We start from the raw sequence: 23447 nt of genomic DNA, 5'->3' as shown, positions 1-23447 counted from the left end.
TTCCACACCCCTCCCCTCCCCCCTTCCCCTTCATCTCCCCTACCTCCCCCCTCCCCCTTCTCCGCGTCCGAAAAGCCATACTGATTTCAGACTGTTACAGTGTAACAGGCGTCTTTACTACTTGATCTCAAATCTTCACTGATCTCATTGAACATCGGTAAAAGAAGGTCAGTGAAGATTTGTATCAAAAGATTGATATGAATGAACAGGCAAGAGTTAGTCCGAAGCTTCCAGAACATATAATCATCTAGAATTGTTTGTTATCGTTTTAGGTTGCACAGAGTGATATTTAGACTGTGTGACAGTGTGATCTTTATGCAAGACCTTGGTGAAAAAGAATGACGAGTACGACTCGATTTCTGAAAAAAAAATTACTTCGTTATCTTAAGTTTTAGATCCCCATTTGACTTTTGAACTATAAAAAAAGATCTCTTTTTCTGTAGGATTAGAGCGCTATTCGAGTGAGTATCGCGATAGAAAAAAAGACAAAAAAAAACAGAGAAATGACAATGGCCGACCAGAAATAAGACACAATACGTTTAGCACTTGATGAAAAAGTAAAAACAGCCGAGCTGCCTAAAACACGGGAAAACGCTGTTCAATGGGTCGTGTTTGGTCTTAGTATTGTATCTGATTGGTTGAGAGAGTGACATCATAGGGGCATACTGTCCGAAACAATAAGAAAAGCAAAAAAGAAGAAGAATAGAAGAAAACCGTGTTTCACTCGTTTGCCTTATGGGTTTTTCTATCGGACCGATTTTGGTTTCAATCCATATTAACAAGTAACAACTGAGACTCGGTTTATGAAAAAAAAAAAACAAACAAACAAAAATAGTGCTCAAATTTTGATCAGATACAAATAAGAACCTTTTTGGCTGAGTAGGACAGATACTGACAGTGATATCCCCTGGGAGATACTAAGTAATAGATCAGTTTTTATGTAATCATCATTATCAAGTGGAAGTGAAATAGGAAAGCTAAATTAGCTGGATGTTGAGCAAACATGAAAGCTCTAGTCAAAAAAGAATTTGAAAGGTAATTTTGCAATTTAAAGATCCATGGATTAATATAAAGTATCGATTAGGCTGTTGGCGCGTTTCACCATCTTCCCTTCGACCTTCCCTCCCATATCGTCGAGCCCAGTCAATAAATGACTAAAAGAAATGATAGCCACAAGTAAACCAAATGAAACATAAGATGGGGGACATTTGTGTTTCACGGAAAGTTACAATCAAACAGTTAAACGTTATTTGCTATTTTAACTGAGTACCATCAGTCAATTAGAATGCTGAGCAATAAAAGCTAAATGGTAATGCTATTATCACCACTGTAGATAAACTTTTTTACTTCAGGAACGTAATAATTACTTGACCATGACCAGCGGTGTTATAACAACAATCATTGTCCTGGTTGTCTCCACCGTTGTATGAGCCTCCCCCACCCCCACAAGAATCAAAATCATTCTTTCCGCTGCTTCCCCCAGAGTACCCTCCTCCTCCTCCTCCTCCTCCTCTTCCCTCTCCATTAGCTCCACCACCTCCACCAAACCCACCATCGACATCATTATGCATGGCTCTTCCACCCACCCCTCCCTGAATAAATCCCTTACCACCTTCTCCACCATATCCTTTGGTTCCATTAAAATTCGTTCCACTTCTTCCACTGGAGTAAAACCCGCCACCACCACCACCTGAAATACAATGAATATGTCTGAAGATTTTAGTAAACAAAAGCGAGCCCATTCGATTTTTGGAACTTTTTCATCGTGTTTCAAGACGCTCCACTAAACCCATATCAGCTCAGCAAAATCTTTATATGATGCATTTTAATTGAGCCGCTATCCCTAAGGTTTGATATTTTTATATAGCGTCTATAATACCAGTGATATAAATCAATTAATTTTGAATATATGAACATCATAGCTCAGTTGGTAGAGCACTGCACCAGTATCGCAGAAGTTATGGGCTAAGATCACTACTACCTAGGTAGGGTTTATTACAGCGAGGATCGCTTTCATACATTTCATGAAACTGCAGTACACCTTAAGAAATTATTACTATTATAATTTTTTTTCTCGTCCATCCCTCCCTCTCAGTCAATAATTGCATAATATTAACAATTTCATATCACTTAGAAGCACTTCGTGGCGCTGAAGAGTGAACCTTGTGCAAACGGTATTGAGCCGGAAAGTTGTTTCTATCAAAGAATCGGTTCATGCTTCCAATGCGTGTATCGTGTTCTGTATCAACGGGGGAAGTTTGGAAAGCGAAAGGGAAGAGTTGCTCGAAGCGTAGCCCGACATTAGTAAACTCTAGCTTCTGGAGTTATCATGGCAACCCTAAAAGTAATACTGATCGTTCAAACAACGAAGCGAAAAAAACTACAAATTTCTTGAGTTTACGAGTCCCTTGTGGTAGATTTACTTCCTTGAATTGTTGGTTACTAGAATTGACGATTAGAAATTGCGTCCCTTTATGTTGAAAATCTGGAAAATGGTACGGTTTCAAACGAAAATCATCTATTGAACAACACTTTTGGGACATACATGAATCAAAAATTCACAACAATAATTACCCCAGCTTCGCGAGGCCTAAGCTAATGTCAATAAACTCAGTTTCATTTCAGGCCGTACTGCTCATCGCCTTTGGGAATAAAAGTATCCTGGACTCCAAAACTAATTCCGTCGCTTTACAGAGTTACGCTCATTGTCTTTCTAAACGATGACTAGTTAGCATATTTCTTTTACTTTTGAGCTCCAATGGGTTCTTCTAAATCGGAATAGAACGGAAAAACGATCTTTAAAGTTTTGAAACTTCGCAGCTAAACTCAATAGAAACTTTTCACCGACAATGACGTCAACCTGAACCATCTCGATGCACCATCCATTTCTTTTTCATGAATTAGAATCCAATCAGAGCGCCCTTTATCATGTAGCTAGGATATAACATTAAATGAACAACTGAGATGCGAGGAATCATCACGATATACTCTCACCTGACGGTCTACCATCAGCATTCTGTGCACCATGTCCATTGCTCCCCCCTGACCATGATTTGTATCCTGGATTCCCTGCTGTGTTTGTGCTGGCGTCACATCCTTCATGTCTTGACTTAACTGCACTTACCCCTCCTCCGCCTCCAGCTATTATCAAAGGTGTGCTGGCTCCTCTCACCACGAAAGTACCTCCACCACCTCCAGAACTGGGAAACACTTTGTTTATTCCTCCTTCTTGACCAACAAGTATCCGAAGGACCCCACTCTTTTTTAAACTGAATGTTGCAATCATTCTTGCTCCTCTTCCCTGGTGCTGAGTGCTGTTAGCGTGTAAATCGTACCCCCCTGTTGCTCCCATTGCTTCTATTCTGTAGTCACCAGTGTGCGGCACAGTCCAGTTTTGAATACCGCTGGACACAGTAACTTGTCCGTCATGATCCTGTCCTGTGTAGTGACTGCCCAGCCTTGTTGGACCAAATCTTCCACTGGCATTGAGGTTTGTAAAAACGGCCTTGAATGCTAAAAGGGGATAGTTGAGTTATCTACATCAATGTAGGCATAAAGGTTTTTTTTTTCCTTTTATTGAAGGTATATTTGCACTTACAAAGAGAGACATGGAAAAGTCAAGATCATGTAAATTGATCCATAAAATTACTCATCTAGTAATTTAATTATTAAGCCATTCATTTCATTTTCTTCATTGGATCATATACTCAGTTAATTGCCTCTCAATTTACACATACTCTTTCGTCACGAAATATTTCTCCTGAAAGAATACCAAGCATCGCATCTGATTGTGGTTGGAAATGTTGCGTGTGTCTTCTTTGTTAAAAATGATCACTTTTGAAACTGGTCTTTGACTAAAACTGTCCGTTACTACGTCATTTCCAAAGCTTAAGGAATAGTCTTCATATATCCTTAGACTTCCTATTTTTAAGCCTGAATTAAAGATATACCCCTTCTATTCAAAAGCATCTCTTGGGTGTCTAACTTATTGCTTCTAAAAATCGGAAAGACGAGTTTTATCAATGCTGCGGCGCTAGTTTCTGCCCTCTCTTCGCTTATTCATATTCTGAGCTTTTGGGTTTACATTTTCCCGCTTCAGTGCTTATAAATAACTGATGATATCCGGTCATTCTGCGTGATAAAAGTCGAGAATTGAGCACATCGTAAAATTTCGATTTAACGCCTGGGGGCGCTCTTTTACTTTTGGTACACCAATGAAAGGCGCTTTTTCGAACCAGGGGGTTTCATTCTTGGTTTTCATGTGATTTCATCAAAATTAAAAGTAAGGAATTATCAATCTTTATGAGATTTTAGTTTAAATAGTTAATAAAGCAGCTGACGTATCTTTCTACAAATTTTCAGTTTTATTGGTTTTTCGTCTTGTGATAAAGCACAGTTAAATTTCTAAGATTTTGCGTGACAGGAGATTAACATGCTGTCACATGGGTTAAAGAAGAGCGACTTATCTGCCCAGACCTCGCAATATATATATCTTATTAACCTAGCGCGACGGCCGCACTGGGACAATATCGGCCCGAGGTCTTGACAGTACGGACCGAGCGCAGCGAGGTCCGTACAAAAAAGACCGAGGGCCGATATTTTTCCAGTACGGTCCCGAGCAAGCTTGGTTAAAAAGAGATTTATTATAGATCGTATTCACGTGAGGTCACGACATAATTTGACGCCATGTTGGTGCACATGCACTTACGTGTAGCTCTATGCAAATTAGGTAAACAAACTCCGGTTTTTGAAATGTCAAAAATTAAAATGGCTTGTAATCAAGATTCTTCCGTTTCGCAAGATGATTGTGATAAGGAATCATCATTTCCCTTGTCCCGATATGCTAAAAAGTTGGAAGGAAAAGTTAGAAAGCGCTATTTGGATAAAATAGAACGATCGGAATCGATTATGTTTTGATCGAGGGGAAGCGCTACGAACCCGACTGTTTGCCACCGGTGGAATCAACAGATTTGCTTTGCTATTTAGTTCTTGAAACCAGCTTCTACACACAGCAGCAATTTAAAGCGTTTAGAAGTCTAGAGGCATACAACCAAATGGTTTCTGGATTTATTACAAGCGTACAAGGGCACATAATTTCAAACAAGTTTGTCATCTTGGCTAAGGTGAAACATTCTCAGCGCCTGAACGATCCTTTGATTAACATCTGGATTATAACTGAAAAGGATGGAACTATCAACTGTGCCCATTGTTTGGGATGCAAGGCAGGACTATCCGAATCTTGTTCTCATATCGCTAGTGTACTGTTTTATTTGGAAGCGTGGACGAAGGTTAACGGCAGACTTTCGTGCACACAAATGAAGTGCACGTGGAATCTACCAAATCGTGCAAACGAAGTAGAATACGCAAGGGCTAGGGATATTAACTTCAAATCAGCTAAGAAAATGAAGGCCGATCTTGATGCGAATATCGACAGGCTGCCTGAAATGATCGAAACAACAACAAACCAGAAGGAAAAAATTACTACTAAATCACAAGTGCCGGCACCAAGCGAACCGGAAATGGACACACTATTCTGTGAACTCAGTAAATGTCAAACAAAACCAATATTATTATCCTTGATTTCTCCTTATGCTGACAGCTATGTTCTACCAAGCCGTAATGTTCCAGCTGTGATGAGCCTTTTTGACAAGAAATACCTTGATTTATCATATAATGACTTAGTTAAGGTATGTCAAAGTATCCATATAGACATAACAAAAGAACAAATTGAGAGGGTTCAAATTGACACCATAAATCAAGCCAAAGGTAATAGCTTTTTTAGACACAGAGCAGGAAGGATTGTTGCATCCCAGAGTAAGGCTGCTGCCTCGACTAACCCTTCACTCCCTTCACAATCACTGATCATGAGAACATCTGCTATCCAGAACTTAACAAAGTAACAACTAAGCGGTTATATGCGGCTATTTTTCAAAATGAGTCCGTGAGGTATCTTCTACTTATCGCCGAGATCCATGCTTTACGGCGTTCCTTCGTTAATTTTCTAATTTCTTCACCTTGGTTTGTGATTATGGAAGGTATCCTAGCCATATAAACTCCTTTATCATGCACACTTCTCGTTCCACAACCAACTATTGCACATATCACCATCTTTTCGCTCGAATCTATCGCCCTTCCCTTTGTATTGTTTACTTTGGATGTGCACCAACATGGCGGCCAATTGTTGAGTTGGTCACGTGACTTAATACGATCTATACGACTGAAGTTCAAAGGGACACAAGTGCGGTATCATTCGGGACTATTCGGGACAGTGCCCGGTCCAATACTTAGAGAATATTTACCGGCAATAGAGCATTTTGATTGGTTGATCTTAGTTATTGGCCCTTTGACTGCCCGAGTCGTGTAATAAGAAGAGTTCTTGTGTGAGAACCAGAGCTCATACAGATGTCTTCCGAGCCCTAAGATGACGACTACAGGCCTTTTAAGGCAAAACTCAATGACATCTGTTTTTGTTAGCTTCCGGCCGCCATACTGGTGTCCCAACATAGCGTCTTTGTACAAAGTCTCGAGGGAAACATTTCTTCGAATATCTTTCGCACAAAACATCACCCATACCCTGAATCTTTGCGAGACTGTTTGACTATTCACATAATTTCATTCCTTTGATTCTTGACTTTCTTTGTTCTATGGTTTTGATGATTGTGCGACAGTGAAATCCGGCATCAGGTACAGGGCGGTTATTTCCTTCTTGAGAAATAGTAGAATGTGCAAAAGAAACCTATTTCTTTCAAAAGATGAAATAGACTGTAAAATGACAGACTTGCTGTCCATGGATGGTTCCTGACTAGAACGGTCGACCAAGTTGGAAACGTCACACAATGAATGAACTAAACATAAAAGTTCAAAGACGGAGACATAGACCATTGATTTTGTTATGAGGCTTTCAGTGACCAATTAAAGGAAGATGAGCTACGGTTGATCTCAATGCACATGTACTCCACAGTGCTATTACTGATTTAGAATAGGGGCGCTTATCAGTGTAGGGTTGCGTATTGGGATGAGAATACCTATTCAATTGGAGCGCTTATTAGAATAGGGACGCTCATTAAAAAAAAAAATCAAATGTGATGGGGCGCTTTTCAGAGAGGGGCGCTCATTGTAGGGAGGGCATTAACTCGAATCCTCAGCTACGGTATTTATATAACGCAGTTAATTGAAAATTGACTATGTGCTTCTTTGTTTGTTTTTCTGTTTGATTGTCATTCTCTTTGATGCTATAAAAGGAACATCAGGGATATGGTTTAAACTGACGAGGTCCTCACATTATAAGGATTATTATGGCTTAACTTATCCTTATCTTGTACTGTGTACAATGCGTTTCATTCGGTATGGACATTTTACAAACTTTATCCTATTTTTTCTCCGTCCATTTAAAACATAAGCACTGTTGGCAAAAATAGCCTGCATAGGTACCACGCCCCCTGCAGTCTCCCCCCACAGCCCTAACTTCCTAATTTGGTATCGTCACGCAATGCCATTTCTCCGACGTTGCGCGACGAGACCAAACGACGATCTGCTCATAGGCTACGACAATCCTTACTGCTGTTCCTTCATCAGAGACAAAGTCTTAATCATTCAGTTACAACTAGTTGCCTCTAAAATAGTTTTCATATATTGTTGCGAAGGAAATCAAATCAAAAACTCTATTTCATCTCTGAACAAAGATATTTTTCAGTCTTCGTTCTTCGAACAAGTGAAAATAGATTGAATGAAGAGAAAAGTATCATATTTCAAGGCATAACAACGTAGGCTCCTTATGTGGTTGTTGCCTATCTGGCCTTATCCCTGTCCGTGCGAAATACGTGATAAAATGCAAATTGTTTACAAAGAATTGACACGTAATTGCGGGAAGTCCAAGGTAGCAAAAAACGAATTTTATTTGCAAAGAAAACATCAAAGTGCGTGAGAAATGAGTGGAAAATTGGCTAACAGATGCAGAATGATCCTTGAGAATTTTTCTTTTTTTAGTTAGGATTATGTCATAAAATTTATGCTGTTAATGGCATTTTATCTGAGAGCGTCTACTCCATAGTGACGAGCAAAACGTAAATATGAAATTGTAGTGGGAAATTACCAGTTAAACAAAATATTTAATCAGTGGATAACATTTAGAAACAAAGAAACGAGTATTAATATGGCTTGCGCTTTTTCGGACAACCTTTCTGCAAACAGCTGAATACCTTTTCTTTCCTCGTGAAAGGAGTTATGCACGATGCATGTAGGTATATTTCTCATCAAAGGAACTATACTTTTCTTAGTTTCTGATTGACAGTAGCTTTTGGCTTTCCGTAAGAAAAACATTTTCGGGATATTGGGTTTACGAAACTTGCGATAACTGGGGATTAAAAAATGGGAAATGCGCTATTCAAAAGTTTTTCAAGTATCACCAAAAGTGATGGGTCTATAAATGGTCACAAAATAGACTAATACCCCATTCACACCAGAAAACTTGTTTAGTTAAACCAGGTTTAACTGAATAAAAATCAGAAGCACAGAACTGAAAACCTAAATTTTCCTCAAGATTCAAGCAATTGCTAAATTGTATTTTCAATGTACCACATTTCAAGTCAACCAAATATTGATTTGAGCAGCTTCTATGGAGCTGTTTTGTTAAACCATGTTTGACAAAACAGCTTTAAAGCATGTTTAGGCTTTGGTGTGAATGGGGTATAAAATAGGGTGGGGATTCTGGGAGGCCACCGGCACATACCCAAAAAGAATTATTTCAGTTCTTCCTCCCATCCCTCCCCATCCCCGAGGTTTTCTTCTAGCTAACGGAAGGCAAAGTGCGGTAGAAGAAAACAATCTTTAACACATGAAAAAGTGAGATAATTAACATCGATTCCTCGATTGTAGAGCAGTTTTGTTATTTTAGCAACAGTGATTTGCTAAAAGCGATAACAAGCTGGTAGTTTGCAAAATGTTTAAGTACTTTCTTCATCGCACTTGTTAGGAATAGCTTTTAGGCGCGTCATAATTACAGTTGGGATTTTTTTCACCCCAGTCCCAAGCACAAAAGTAATAAGGGCAGTAGTCAGGTAAAACACACAAAAAGTTAGGTATACAATAAAACATGACAAAACACTTCTGTAACCAGTTTTTAGTCAACGCAGAAGGTAAATATAACTCGGTGGGCATGGTCTTTTCAACCTTTGCAAAAAGAGCAACCACAAGGCAAAAAAAAAGATTATGAGTCAAATATTATTTATGGATATGCTTTGCACAAGTTTTACCTGAGCCGAAAAAAGTGGCCCTTCCCAAATAAAAAGCTCTAATGATATATTCGTGTTAGGCCTTCAGCTGACGGTGTGGGCGTTGCAATTAAAGGAGTGGTACACGAAAGACATTTTAACTTTCAAAGGGTTGAAAAAATTCCCTGAAGACCTTTCTAATCCAGAGAGATCATAGCAAAACTCACGAAGGACATGGATCATTATACAGAGTAGATGAGCTCACAGTTATTGTTTATGTCATTCTTGGTGTATGGCATTCGGACTGGTGCAAGCATACCACAATGCTGTGATTTTATTGGTACGTGATACATACCTAATGCGGCAATCTGACTGGTTTGTGATAAAGGAAAAATGAGCCAATCTGGTTTGTACGTGATCTAAAATAACTCAATAATGGTCAGGACTTTCTCAAATAAAAAGGCAGAACATTTTCACACTAACTCAGTTGAACTCAGTTTTGCATCCCCATGAGTTGAATCAGTCTGTGTTATTTCAAATTATTGCGATATGGATACAAGCAAAATGTTTGGAGAGCAAAAGAGAAGCTCTCGTCATGTTAGGAAAGTACAAACAAACAAGGATTATGAATCTATTGTTTTCGATGTTGGGTAAACTTTAGATAGACAAATATCATTATTACCTCTGCAGTTCTTGCCATCGCCACTAAACCCTTCTTTGCAGCGGCAGTTGAAGGAACCTTCGGTGTTATAACAGTGAGCATGGACACCACAGTTGTGGGCATCGGTGGCACATTCGTTTACATCCGAAGAAAGAAATGCTTTCCGTTGGAAGGAAATAATGACAAATAATAAAAACATATTCAAGAATTAGTCTGATCACTTGCGATATGCGACTTTTTACGAGACTGACATATCAAATATACAACCAATCCAAAAGTAAACAATCTGAAATCAAATTAATTAGTAGCCACATCATCAAGAAAGGACCCAAGTATTCTATGGCGAAAGACGTGCGTGACGTAATGTTGAGAATGATTGCAGAATGAAAATTAAACTATGATTAAAAACATTAATTGTAAACTTGACTGAACTCCAAACACAAATACTGTAATGCAACATAGACTAAAAAACACAATTTGATTTCCACAAAATCAAAATACAAACATCGAGTAAAAATACTTAGCGATACTACGTAATTCGTAATTCTTTTGATGACAGGAAGTAGCACTCTAGACACGAAACGCGTAATCAAAGCGTGATAAATGACACATTACCAACCAATTGATCTCTCTACATTACTACATACAGCTCGCTTATGAAAATCGTTGATGTTCTTGATACGTTTGTCAAGTTCACGCAAATATAAGAAACAGATTTCGATACTTGGAACAATTTACATGAACAGATCTCGTAGTTACCTGTGCATTTCTTGCCATCGCCATTGAACCCAATCTTGCAGCTGCAGTTAAAAGAACCTTCGGTATTGTTGCACTCAGCATTGACATCACAATTGTGGGTATTGGTGGTACACTCGTTTACATCTGTAGAAACAATTTTTTTCTGTTAACAAGCATGTTCTGATTGGATGACCTGCCACACTCGACACCACGTAGGATAATGTTTGGGGACCAGTCATTTTCTATCGAAGGGGGGCGGGGGTGTTGAGAGAACCACGTGGCTTTCAGGGGGATGGGATGCAATGTGTGATACATTTATCTTAATAAACGTTTTGTTGTATAGTATGCCTGAGTATTTTGCGAACCCGTAGGGCGACAAAATACAAACAACGAGTAAAAATACTTAGCGATAATACGCATTAAGATGTTTGATAAGAGATTTATTATCCCACACTCCAAATTATGTTTTCAATGCGGGATTATTTCGCGGATATCTATATACTGGGAGTGCTGAGCGGTGCGGAATCAGCCGCGTTGTCGTGTTGCTGTTTCTGTTTCCTTGAACATATGTTGAAATTTCAATGTCGTCTACCTGCTTTTCTTCCATCGCTTTATCGAAAAAATCTGGATCAATATTCGTCAGCCATTCCGACTCTTGGTCGTTTGAGAAATAATTCAGATTTTGCGCCAGTTTTGTTTGTAACTTCAATCCAATTCGTCGCTTGAGCGGCGAGAAGACCTGTCTAAGTTCTGTGGAGTGCAAATACAGCGAGACATTTGAACTCGTTCTGGGCCTTATTTGTACTCTAAGAAACACAGTTGGATAATAAATGACTCGTAAGTCATCGGAAGACATGTCAAAGCATACAAGACAATGGTAACATGGATACAAAAGAGAGGATGTGTCGAAAACGAAGACCAAAAAACCAAGACCTAGGACCTAAGACCTAAGACCCGCTGGTCTAAAACGAAGACCCCCTGGTCTAAAACGAAGACTCTGTGGTCTAAAACGAAGACCCACTGGTCTAAAACGAAGACCCAGTGGCCTAAAACGAAGATCCACTGGTCTAAAACGAAGACCCACTGGTGTAACACAAAGACCCATTGTTCTGAATACCTTTTTTTCAAGTTACGATGAGGTGACTACTTTGCTACACTGTCTTTATCATATAAAGGCGCAAAGGTCAACTGTGGGTGACTCGCTAGTTTATTCACCATAGGCTAAAAGGATGATCTCCCGCCAGAATGGTCCAAAACCATAAACACTAAACTTCTGTAGTGCATAAATTAAAATGTCATCTGGGCGAGCTTCATCTGGGCGAGCTTCATCTGAGCGCACACAACACGTGTCAATGTCCCCGGGGAAATCTGTAACTGTTTATATATTAGGCAAGTGTAAAAACGAACAACAGTTACGGAACTGTCGCGGCTTTAATACAGGTAAAAAATGTCATACACCAAACTAGAAAACTGACGGGAGGTAATCTGGCGGGATATCTTCCATGTGGCCTGTGGTGAATAAATTAGCGAGTAACGCACAGTTGACCTTCGCGCTTTGATATGATAAGACAGTGTAACAAAGTAACGAGGTCCCCTCACCGTAATTTGCTCAATAATGAATATGCATTTAAAAAATTGAGTATTTGTGACGACAAAATATACCAAAATCGTCTCTAAAACGTATCTTTCTATATTCTTAGAGTATAATTGCGCTACACAATTTGACATGGTTGTACCGACTGAGATAACATTACTGTCAAGTCGGTCGCGCGTTCGGATGACATTTTAATTCATGCGCTACAGAAATGAGAGCAGTTTAGCTTAGTGTATAGCCTTTCCTTGAAAAATAGGTTTTTAGAACAATTGGTCTTCGTTTTAGACCACAGCGTCTTCGTTTTAGACCACAGGGTCTTCGTTTTAGACCACAGCGCCTTCGCTTAAGACCACAGGGTCTTCGTTTTAGACCAGTGGGTCTTCGTTTTAGACCACAGGGTCTTCGTTTTAGACCAGTGGGTCTTCGTTTTGGACCACAGGGTCTTCGTTTTAGACCACGGGGTCTTGGTTTTAGACCAGGGGTCTTCGCTTTAGTGAGTGGGTCTTAGGTCTTAGGTCTTCGTTTTTTGGTCTTCGTTTTCGACTCATCCGCAAAAGAGACGCATAATTGCAGTGGCTAACGTGACTATTAGAGTGCACGTGCAAAATAACTCTTGCCTTTTTCACAGTGGTCTCCCGTGTAACCAGGTGGACAAACACACTTGTATCCCTCATCCGTAAATACAACCAGGCAAGTTGCATTGTTGTAGCACATGTTTAAACAACACTTGTTCTGATGGGGAAAGATACTAAGCTTTATTTTTCATAAAATATGGGAGATGCTATTCATGCGAGAGATGTATACTTTTTATCCATACGGAGCATACTTGGAGTTTTATCATTTTTGTGTAACAAATAAAGAAGCCTCGACTTTGCTCTGTTCTGTTGTAAAGTGCGAAGGGTAAAGCGGTTAGAGAGCAAAAGAAGCGAAGGGGGAGAAACGATTCGTTCTCCCTTCTTGATACTCTGATAAGGCATGCTGTCTCAGCCAATCAGAACGTGCGTCATATAGGAGCTTTGTCTTTTTTAACTCGTTTATCTTTTTTTTCCTTTTTGACCGATTCAAGTGTTCTCAGGTGTTATGGAGAGTGCATTGCGTTACATAATTCCTAAAAATAGAACTCAAGAAGTTTCTAGTACGCTTAGTCACGCTGACTCACTGAGAACTCTTAATGAAACTTTCTTGAACCCTTAGTCAGCATATTTTGTTATGATGCTATAGTGATGTCATTATACTAAAAATGATGGTATTACAAATCCCTAGAATGTTGGAGAACATTTTGTGAAAGATATAGAAGGAGTCGCGAGCGGTTAAAGTTAGGCCTTTTTCAGTGAGTTAGTGTTGTCGTGAAGAGCCCAGAGGAGCTAGTGTTTTTACACAGCCGGACCATAGAGAGTTGTTGGAGTTATTTACTCTTATTGGAATCGTCAGCCGTGCGGAAGGCTACGTTGGGAAAAGTATTGTGGACGTTGAGACGTTGCAAGGATCATTGAAGGAAGCTGTGAGTTGTGCAGTAGTGCACTGAGGTTATAGTTTTATAGCTATAGAGGGCTCTAAGTTAAGAAGATAGTTATCGTATTAGTACTGGTATCTGCAATTATTACGTCAGTTAATAAAGTAGTTGAGTTCGTACGAGTTGTATCTTTCTGGCGGTTGAGAAAACATTGTAACACAGGCCTCATTTTAAAAGGTTTTGAAATAAAATTGCCCTATCTGAGTTGCCGAAGGCTCACAAAGGAGCGAGGAAACTCTATCAAACGGTACACAAGGCTTACGAACAGCAGCAAACTCAGAAAACAAAAAACAAAAAAAAAAAGTGATAATAAAACTCTTACCTCGGTACCCCTATACATAAAGCCTGTCATTGGTTTCAGATCATTTGGGTGTTGTAAGTGATCCGAGTCACTCAACTGACATAAAACTTTATCTTTTTCTCCTGAGGGTCCCATGTTGATCGATCTACACCTGTCTTCCATTGTACACCAATTTCTGCAGTGACTATAAATATGCGTTCCGATTGGTAATGAAATGTTTTGAATGACGTGGCCTACCAATCCATATCCATCTTTCTGTTGTAAGAACTTTAGACGCCGACAGCTATCTATAAAGTCAGACATTAGAGGATAGCTTTTGTTAGGCGTGCGAAACGTCTCGCGTAGGTTGGCGAAAAAGAAAATCTTAAAAAAATAACGAATACAATATAGTATAATTGAGTAATGTTGAGGAAAACCATTATTTACAGAAAACAGGGAGCTCTTGGTTTTTCATAACCCTTCTGCGATATTCTTTTTCCTTTAACACCAGAAAAATAGAACTATGACAATTCCGCGATATAAGCACCGGAGTTCAGATTTTTTATGAGTGAATCAAAAAATCCAAAAAAGGGGCTGAAATGATTGATTTTGCTTCCGTTTTAATGCGTTTTTAGTGGATTAAAAGTTTCAAAATGTAACTCGCTTTCAGATAAAAACGAATTTCAGTTGATGTGGCTAAATAAAAAAAATGATAAAGAAAAAGATTCTAAACTAGAATGTTTCGAACAAAAACGAATCTGAGTGGTAGGGCAAAGAAAAAGAAAAAGATGGAAAAAAAGAAAGCTTTCCACACTGCTAAGCTAAGGGAGCTTTTTGCATTTATTAAAATATTGTTATCCTTAGTATTCTCCATTAATCACGAGGCCTTAAAAATGTGTTAGTCCCCTTCGGTGGTCTCTTCTTCTGTGTAAATATTTCACGATATATTTTAATTAGTTATCCAGTGGACAAAATTTGAATTTTTGCAATCAAGCCTGGCAAATAATATATATTATGCCCCTAAATGTGCTTATTTTCACGACCTCTGAAACTTTATCCCAAGATGAAAACCAAAGCAAAAAATGTAAGGAATAATGTCAAGATGCATGGAATTTTTTAGAAAATCATCTCCTTTTCTGTTCGTTATGAATTCATACCTTGTTCATTGTAATCTTCCTCAACTAGATATGAACAAAGGAAAAATGTGTAAGAGGTACATGAAAGGCATTCTTTCTCCATTTGAACCGTTCTTTACATCTCGTTTTTTTACCAAACCTAAACAGCGATAGAAAACAGCTTGCTTTTGCTGACTAAAACTCTTTGGGAAAATTATAGCTCTTGTCAATTTACCGACTTGAGCTAAAGTGCTTATAAGAAGCTCGAAAGATGAAAAAGACCAAGCCCGATTAATACCCATTTTCTTAATATAAACAGTTTTTCCAACTTCCAACATACCCGAGTCAAAAGAGGTTAGCCCTCAGAGATAAAGATAAGTTCATAGCTATATTAGGTACTGAGTTTTACCACAACTGGCAGCAATTTCGCAATCTGATTGGCCACTTTGCCGTTTTTGATAAGAGTACAGACAACGCTGCTCTCATCAACGTGTAACGCAAGATGTCACACATTGAAAGAATCCAAAACATTTTGGCCACTGTGATGACGAATATCGTTGTCGTCGAGACCACGCTAAACCACTGTCGATTTGTTTTTTTTATTCCCATGGATTATTTATCTCTCACTTTTCGGCTTACTAATCAAAACTGCTTGTGTGGCATTTGCATTGAGTAAATTATTAATGAGCCATTGTTGAGAAATTTATCATTCTTTTTGTTATATACAGACAAAGAGTTATTTCACATCGCCTATAAATATTTTATTTCCTTTACTTTATTTACTTCAAAGGCTAACTCAGTTCAAGAAATTGTTGAAATGTCCTGTTCGTAAGCTATTGCTTAGATTGCATGTAAGTAAAGTCCCTCTGCCTCAATAGAGGCCATCGAAATGAGGACGAAGAATTCATTTTTATATTAGTTTTCTTTATGTTCTGAGAGTAGGAAGATGGTCAAAATGATAGCAATTAAGGACGAAAGTGAAATTAGGATGTTTCACCTATTTAGTTTTTGAGGATCGAAAAACATGACCAGGTGTCTGCTTAAAACTGATCGAAAATCATAAATAATCGATATGTTTTTCCATCAACATCACTGGGAATTGTTATGGGTTAGTTTTTTTCTCTATGAAAAACATAAGTGTCTCCGGAAAAAAAAATGAGAATTCGTGCAATTCTAGTAATGGAGTCGCGTGGACTTCCATGAAATACTGACGTAAAGTTCCTGCTAGTAAAAGCGTTTTCGTAACAAGAAAGGAACTATTTTGTTGAAATTAATTGTAACCTGGCGTCGACGACTTTTTTTCTTTTTTTTCTTTAGAATGTCTCTATTCAAACTCCGCACATCTTGTGTTCTTGGCGTCCTTTCTAGATCTGGCTAATTATTTTCATATGAGTCACTGTAAGTTGGGTTAGTTGAGGCAATTGTTTGTTTCTAAGGGACCGCTCACTGGCCTACCTAACCCTAAAGGAGTTCTTTTGTTTCCTTACATACGCTAAGTAGTCAAGAGGAGACAAAATACTGAGACAACCGTCTATTCAATACAACGGATGAGGTTTTTATTTGCTATATTCAATTTTTCCCCGTGGACTAAATCATATTTTAAAAAAACTTCAAGGTACTTTGTTTAAAACAGCTTCCTGGATTTTCAACAAGCAAAGATGTTGCTTATTATAGGGTATTTCTCAAATGAAAAATACGATAACGTTGATAAAGAAAATCATACTCGCTCGATGATTATCTCGTTATCTTGAAAGTTTAAGACTCGAGCGTCATAAAGGAAAATATTACTTGTGGTTTTGCTCAATGATTAAAAGCATGAGAAGGCGTCTCCGTGTAAAGATTATAATAATCCAGACGTTTTCCTCATGTTCCGCAATTTTAGAGATACCTTCGTTTCTTCTGCTATAAAATGATTTATATGAATACTCTGTTATATTAATACATGGAGGCAGAACTGAGGTCAAACACTCTTTAACCACCTGAAGTTTAACGCTACGACGATATGAAATACTTCTCAGAGTTTTCATACTCGCTGCGTTTACTATAGCTAACGCAATGAGTATATTTACGAGTCTAATGGCTTTAGAGACTCAAATAATAACTGCAAAAGATAACTCTTGAGCAACAAAAACCTTTAAACCAAATTCCACCTTTTGATATTCTCTCCTGAAGTTACAAAGGTCTAAGTGCCTCTTATACGTTGCCAGCCGAGTTATTCATCATCCCGAATGAGAACTTTTATTACGTATTTCTAATTTTTTATTGATGAAATTGATCTGAACAAATTTTGTAAAAATTTAAAACTTTGGAAACGTTGCCGAAAAGTTCAAACCAAAATACCGTGAAGAACGAAGTTCCCGTACACTATCGATTTTGTTGCAACTCGTTTGGAAAGTTTCTAAATTTGTTAGCGCTTTGTAAAATCGTAGTTTCCATCTTCATCATTTATATATGGGTTAATCTTATTGACGAAATACAAAATTTCTTTGCACTCAAGTTTCGGGCCCTTGCTTTTTTGCGACTCCAGATTTGTATTACTTTAGAGGGTTGCCATAGTCTACATTTTCATCCAACCCACCCAAAAGAATGTTAAGGAGTTAACTCACCATGGCTTGCAGCTATTGAGGTGAAGAACCAGCCTCCAAACGAAAAAAGAAGAAATATGAAAAAGAGCATCGGGCGGGCCATCTTCCCAGTCTTGTTAAAAAACAACGTTTTTAATCCGCTATCACGGAGGTTTCCCTTTTGAAAATATTTTCAATAAAGGGAAACAAATGCGAGAGCCATCAATTTTCCATCTCTAATGCTTTAGGTTCTTGAAGAGCCAAACCTGCGAAGTTTTGCTGTTATCGTCATTCATTATTAATCAAAATTGGGCGGGACAATAAGTTTCTTAACTGTTCTTGTTTCCTATTTTCTTCAAACATTATTTGTGCCTGACAAATGCCCATTAACAAGCCTCTTGTTTTGTGGAATCTTTAAAGAGAAATTTCTCTTTTAGAATCGAACGAACGATGACAAAGAAAACAAAAACAAAGATGAGAAGAAAAATCTAGAGATACTAAGTGTTATGATGATTATTAGTAGTATCACTCATTAACTTCCTTTAACACCCTACGAGTCAATTTTGACTAATTGAAGTCTCTGGTATTTTAGGTTGGAGTCAAAACAATTCCACAGTTTCATAAACTCCTTGAATATAAAGTAATTAAATGACTACCGTGACTGAGTTTGGTGTTTTCCCATTCATTTGGCTAGTGAGAGTGTTTATAGAGTGTAGACTGTTATTTCAAAATGATTAAACAGTCAATAGAGAAGGAGTCCTGAAATGTCACGTAACGTCAAACCCTTTGCCAAGAGTTTTCTCTTTGGAACTTTACCCATTTGAAGGAATGAAAAAATGCTATAAATTTGAACGTGCGAAAGTAAATCTGTCTATATGGCAGGTGTGAATAAACATTTAATCAACAAAAAGAGAAGCCTGCGTTGTGCTCTGTTCTATTTTAAAGCAAAAAGGAAGCGGATAAAGCACGAAAGAAGCAGTGTAGGGGGAAAACACGAGATGTAGTCCAGCATTTCTATCCACTTCGTGAGTGCTCTAGCCGCATCCTGAGTGCCTAACAATAGAACAGATTACAGTCATGGCTCTTCTATCTGTTTTACAATGAAGAATCTGTTAAATTTCCTACGTATTATTTTCAATTTTCAAAACAAGCTTTATTTTTAGTGCGAACAACAGTGTCGTCAACAAGCTCTATACTCTCATAATACAGATTACAATGAGCCAATCAGAATCCTTGTCAGAATCGTTGAAGAGATCCGATTGGTTGAACAAGACTAAAGCTGTTAAAACTGTCCAGCTAGTAAAGTTTATATACCATCGAACTTCGTTCACGATCTGCAATAGCTCACAAAAAAGGAAATAGTTCGAATTTGGCGGGCCGAATTTAACACCATTTCCTGAAGCGCTCGTCTTAACACAATTTCTCGATGTGAAATGTTCACTGAAACCCGCCAGAATTGTGACTCATATATAAAAAAAACGCGCTATTATTTTTTGGTTTTATTTTTGTTTTTGTTTTTTGTTTACATGAAAAGGAAGGACAAGATAGGAACAAGAATATTACTCAGGATGACAGCGCCGTAAAAGTTGGCTGCTGTGACTGATATGGCCTTCAGCTCAACGCATCGGAAACGACATCAGAGCGAGCTCACAGTTCAGTTCACCTAAAGGACGCGTGGCCGATGTAATTTCTGAGGCGTGCTTCACTCCGAGGACCGAGTATCACCAGATGAGCTAGCCGTGATTTACCTTAGCATGATCGCAGAAGCTCTGACATCGACACGATTTGTATGAATTTTAATATTTATGCCATTTTATATATATTTTCAAGTTTAATCTCACCAAAACGTTTCTGTTCTGTTTTGTTTTAAAGACGAAACTGCATATACTACGCGAGTGTTAACTGTGTTCGATTTTTATTACCGTATGTAACTCTACAATCTAGCTGAGCATAAAAGCCATCGGAACTCAAATTGTCTATTTTATTTTCTCCTTAAGAATTGTTGTCCTTGTACGCGTTATGATATTGCAAACTACGGCGCTTGACATGCCTAAAAATCTTTGATTAGTTCTTCTATTACTACCTACCTGCTCGCTTATTCCGAAATGCCACTTTGATGATTAACGAACAAACGCTAGACACAGCACAAATTGGCAGATAGCGTAATAGTTTTAAATCAGTCCATGCTCTATACTCTGATAGAGCACGCCCTTTCAACCGATATAGCGCGTGTTATATCCAACCTCTATCATAATTACAAAGATTACCCAAGGTTTTCAGCATATTTTACGGGAAATACAGGGGGCCGTATTTTTACTTTCCAATTCTCCTTTTTATTTTCCCATACCTTCATAGCATCCTATCCTCTGGTATTGATGGTATACCAAACTTGAATGTAACCCTTCCGATAAATGAGTCCGCCATAAGCCGTGAAGCTTACCGTCATGGTAACTTACTTTTCTTGATTTGGAACTCCATACTAAGATTTCCATATCTTAAATGTCTTTTTGATATAACATATGTGAAGCATTACAGTTCTTAGTTATCTTGTCATGGGCTTAGTTTTCCACAGGGTAAAGTGTCTGTCTCGCACATGCACAGGTAATTTTCCACATCGTTGTTGTCATCACAAATGTATGTTTTAATTCTATAAGCCCTCTCCCCTCTTCCTAACCCTCCCCCCCCCTCTTTTCTCACAGACAAGATTGTGTGGTAGGAGGGAAGGCATGAGTTTTAACTTAGGGAGGTGTCTCCAAATATAGGGAACCCCCTTGCCCCCACCCTCCCTTCCCCATCCAATTAAATCAGTCGTTTCGTCAAGGTTTGCTTCTGCGTTTGTCCCTTTGCTATTTTTCTTCCCTTACCGCGTTTTTAAATCTAAAACGTCACATTATTTGCTCGAACTTGTAAGGAAATTTGAAATATTCCATAACAAGATCATGAAATTCACAAACAATATGCTGGAGAACTTTTGTATTGATAGCTTTCCACTAAGTTTCCAGTATTAACTACTTCTAGCAACAGCTTTGAATGAAAGTTTACTTGGTAATATGGCGTAATAACCTCGTGTTTGTGTATTTAACAACATATTTCTTAATGGTGAATGTAAGTGATGTCCACCATAGATCAACATTGCTGCCATTTCATGAAACCCTTTTCAAGATCTTTCTTAAGAAAATGTTTCGTTTCCAATTCTTAATAGCACACTGTAAGAGCCCGTGGTCTTTTTGAAACTACTTGATCGGTGACTAAAACAATTTAGAATTCAACGGAAGGATCATAGGTCGAACGGATACCATTTTCGCCGATAGCAACGACATCTTTCTGTTTATCACAAGTATTTCTACGAAATACATAGCGTGTTTTTGTTAAATATTCAGAACAGACTGTCAAAGCGTATGACAAAAATTATTATTACAGAAACAAGGGGAATATTATTCCGTTATTCAAATGATTAGGCAATATTTATTACTTATAGATGAAGAAGGACCAATTTTTGCAAGACTAGGAGTACTTTTTACCAACTGTCGTTAAATGAATTACTCGTGAATACTTCCTATTTAATCTGGTCCATAGTTTACAATTTCACACGTAAATTTACAAAGCTGCCGTGACAACTTCACTTGGTTATCCGGTTGTTGTAACAATTTGCAAATGACTTCTTTCGCCAAAGGGCCCGGGAGGGATCTTAACTTTGACAAAACTGTGCGTGTCATTATCCCCTCGTGTTAGTCTTCACCATTTAACAACACATCATCAATGTTAAGATTAGTGCTACGTCGGAAAAGGCATACTGATTCCAGAAGGTTACAGTGTAACAGGCGTCTTTACTGTCTGATCTCAAAATCTTCACTGATCTCACTGAACATCGGTAAAAGAAGGTCAGTGAAGAGTCCTATCAAAAGATTGACATGAAATAACAGGAAAAACTCAATCCTAAGCTTCCAGAAGATATAATCATATGGAATTGTTTCTCATCGTTTTAGGTTGCACAGTGTGTTGATTGGTCTGAGCGATGTTGTGATCTTTCCTTTAGACCCAAGTGAAAAAGTATAACAAGTAAGACTCGATTTCTGAAAAGTTTCTCAGTTCATTATCTCAAGTTTTAGAACCCTATTTGTACTTTTCGACTACAACAAAAAAAAAGCGCTGAGCCCAGTTAACATAATAGATGACCGAAAGAAATAATGGTTAAAAGTAAACCAAACGAAAGATAAAATGGGTGACTTTTGTGTCACAGAGAAAGTTAAAAAATAAAACAGTTACACTTTATTTGGTATTTTAACTGAGTGCTATCAGTCAATTAGAATGCCAATCAATGAAAGTTCAATTCTAAGTGCCACTATCATATTAGATAAACGTTTTTATTTACTCCAGGAACGATATAGTCACTTGATCACAACCAGCGTTGTTGAAACAACATTCATTGTCCTGGTTGTTTCCATTGTTGTAAAAGCCTCCCCCACCCCCACAGATGTTAGCATCACCATTTCCACTGCTTCCCCCAGAGTATCCCCCTCCTCCTCCTCCTCCTCCTCCTGCTATTCATCCATCAGCTCCATCACCTCCACCAAACCCACCATCGACATCGTAATACCTAGCTCTTCCACCCACCCCTCCCTGATTAAATCCCTTACCACCTTCTCCACCCTCTCCTTTGGTTCCACTAAAATACTTTCCACTTCTTCCACTGGAGAAAAACCCGCCGCCACCACTACCATCTGAAATACAATGAATATATTTTAAGATTTTCGTAAAGAGAAGCGAAACTATACTTAAATGGGATGCTAACCCATTCAAATTTGGAATGTTTTACTAGTATTGTAAAACGCTTCAGTAAACCCATATCAGTTCGGCCAAACCTTACGTAATGCATTTAAATTGAGCCGCTATCCATGAGGTTTAATATTTGTATATAGCATCTGTAATACCTGGTTGTATAAACTGTTTTGTCTTACTTCCCCTGTCCAAGATACTATGAGTTGATGTAACGCGTTACCTAATGCTAAATTGCAGGTTTATGCCTGATGATAATTTGACCTATTAAAAACCGCACGTAATCCCATTAAAAACCATCAAAGTGAAAGCTGACGTGTGAAGGATCGGACGAGTTAATAAACGGTGAATTTCTTGTTCTGACTCGAAAAAAAAAAGGAAAATTTTTTCCTCTAGGATCTTTAATGTGATTGTTCAGCGTGCGCTCTGTCACCGCGTCCTATTTAGGTTGAAACCAAATTTTCGAAGTGATCACATTATGAGATGCTTGTTAATCAAGTTTGGTCGGGCTGGAGGGGAAAATATTTGTCTCTCGGTCACGAGGCATGGAACCTGCTACATTCGGTCCGTACGTCACGACCTCGAGCCAAATAATTTCTGTTCTCCCGCCAACAACAATACCGCTTCCTTGACTCGTCTTTACAGTAAATATGACTTCTACGAGGATCTCAATTCGGTTAGCCGTCAACCGTGAACTGTCAAAATCGTAATATTTTGCCGTCAACCGTCAAATAAGCAAGGCAATATTAGCCGTAAAATGTCTCAGATATCCTTAAATAAGAATCATACGATTGCTTTAATTGGGATAAAGTTCCATTTTTTATAAATAAAATTTTTGATAATTACAAAAATACATTTATGTAAGTCCTTTAACTTCTATTCGCAAGTAAAACTGGTTAGCGACAGAGCTGACTTCCGGTTTGGAAACACTTCCGGTGTCGTAAAACGTTGGTAAGTTATCAATAAAAAGTGTCATAAATGAACAGTTCTTTACAAA

The 23447-nt window shown here is 38.3% G+C and overlaps 1 protein-coding gene across 1 annotated transcript; it reads right to left on the bottom strand.

Moving 5' to 3' along the window:
• Positions 1-52: 52 nt before the first annotated feature.
• Positions 53-18111, bottom strand: LOC111347328 (uncharacterized). Its single transcript, XM_088747102.1, has 5 exons — positions 17717-18111; positions 14038-14303; positions 12820-12934; positions 2995-3513; positions 53-1690 (listed from the first exon to the last, which is right to left on the bottom strand). The coding sequence occupies exons 1-5, from the start codon at positions 17796-17798 to the stop codon at positions 1344-1346; spliced, it is 1329 nt and encodes a 442-aa protein (XP_088603228.1). The 5' UTR covers positions 17799-18111; the 3' UTR covers positions 53-1343.
• Between the last annotated feature and the right edge of the window lie 5336 nt (positions 18112-23447).

The sequence above is a fragment of the Stylophora pistillata genome, chromosome 2 (genome assembly GCF_964205215.1).
Source record: "Stylophora pistillata chromosome 2, jaStyPist1.2, whole genome shotgun sequence".
NCBI lineage: Eukaryota > Metazoa > Cnidaria > Anthozoa > Scleractinia > Pocilloporidae > Stylophora > Stylophora pistillata.
The sequence above is the reverse complement of the archived record's forward strand: the minus strand, read 5'-3'. Positions and strand labels throughout refer to the sequence as shown.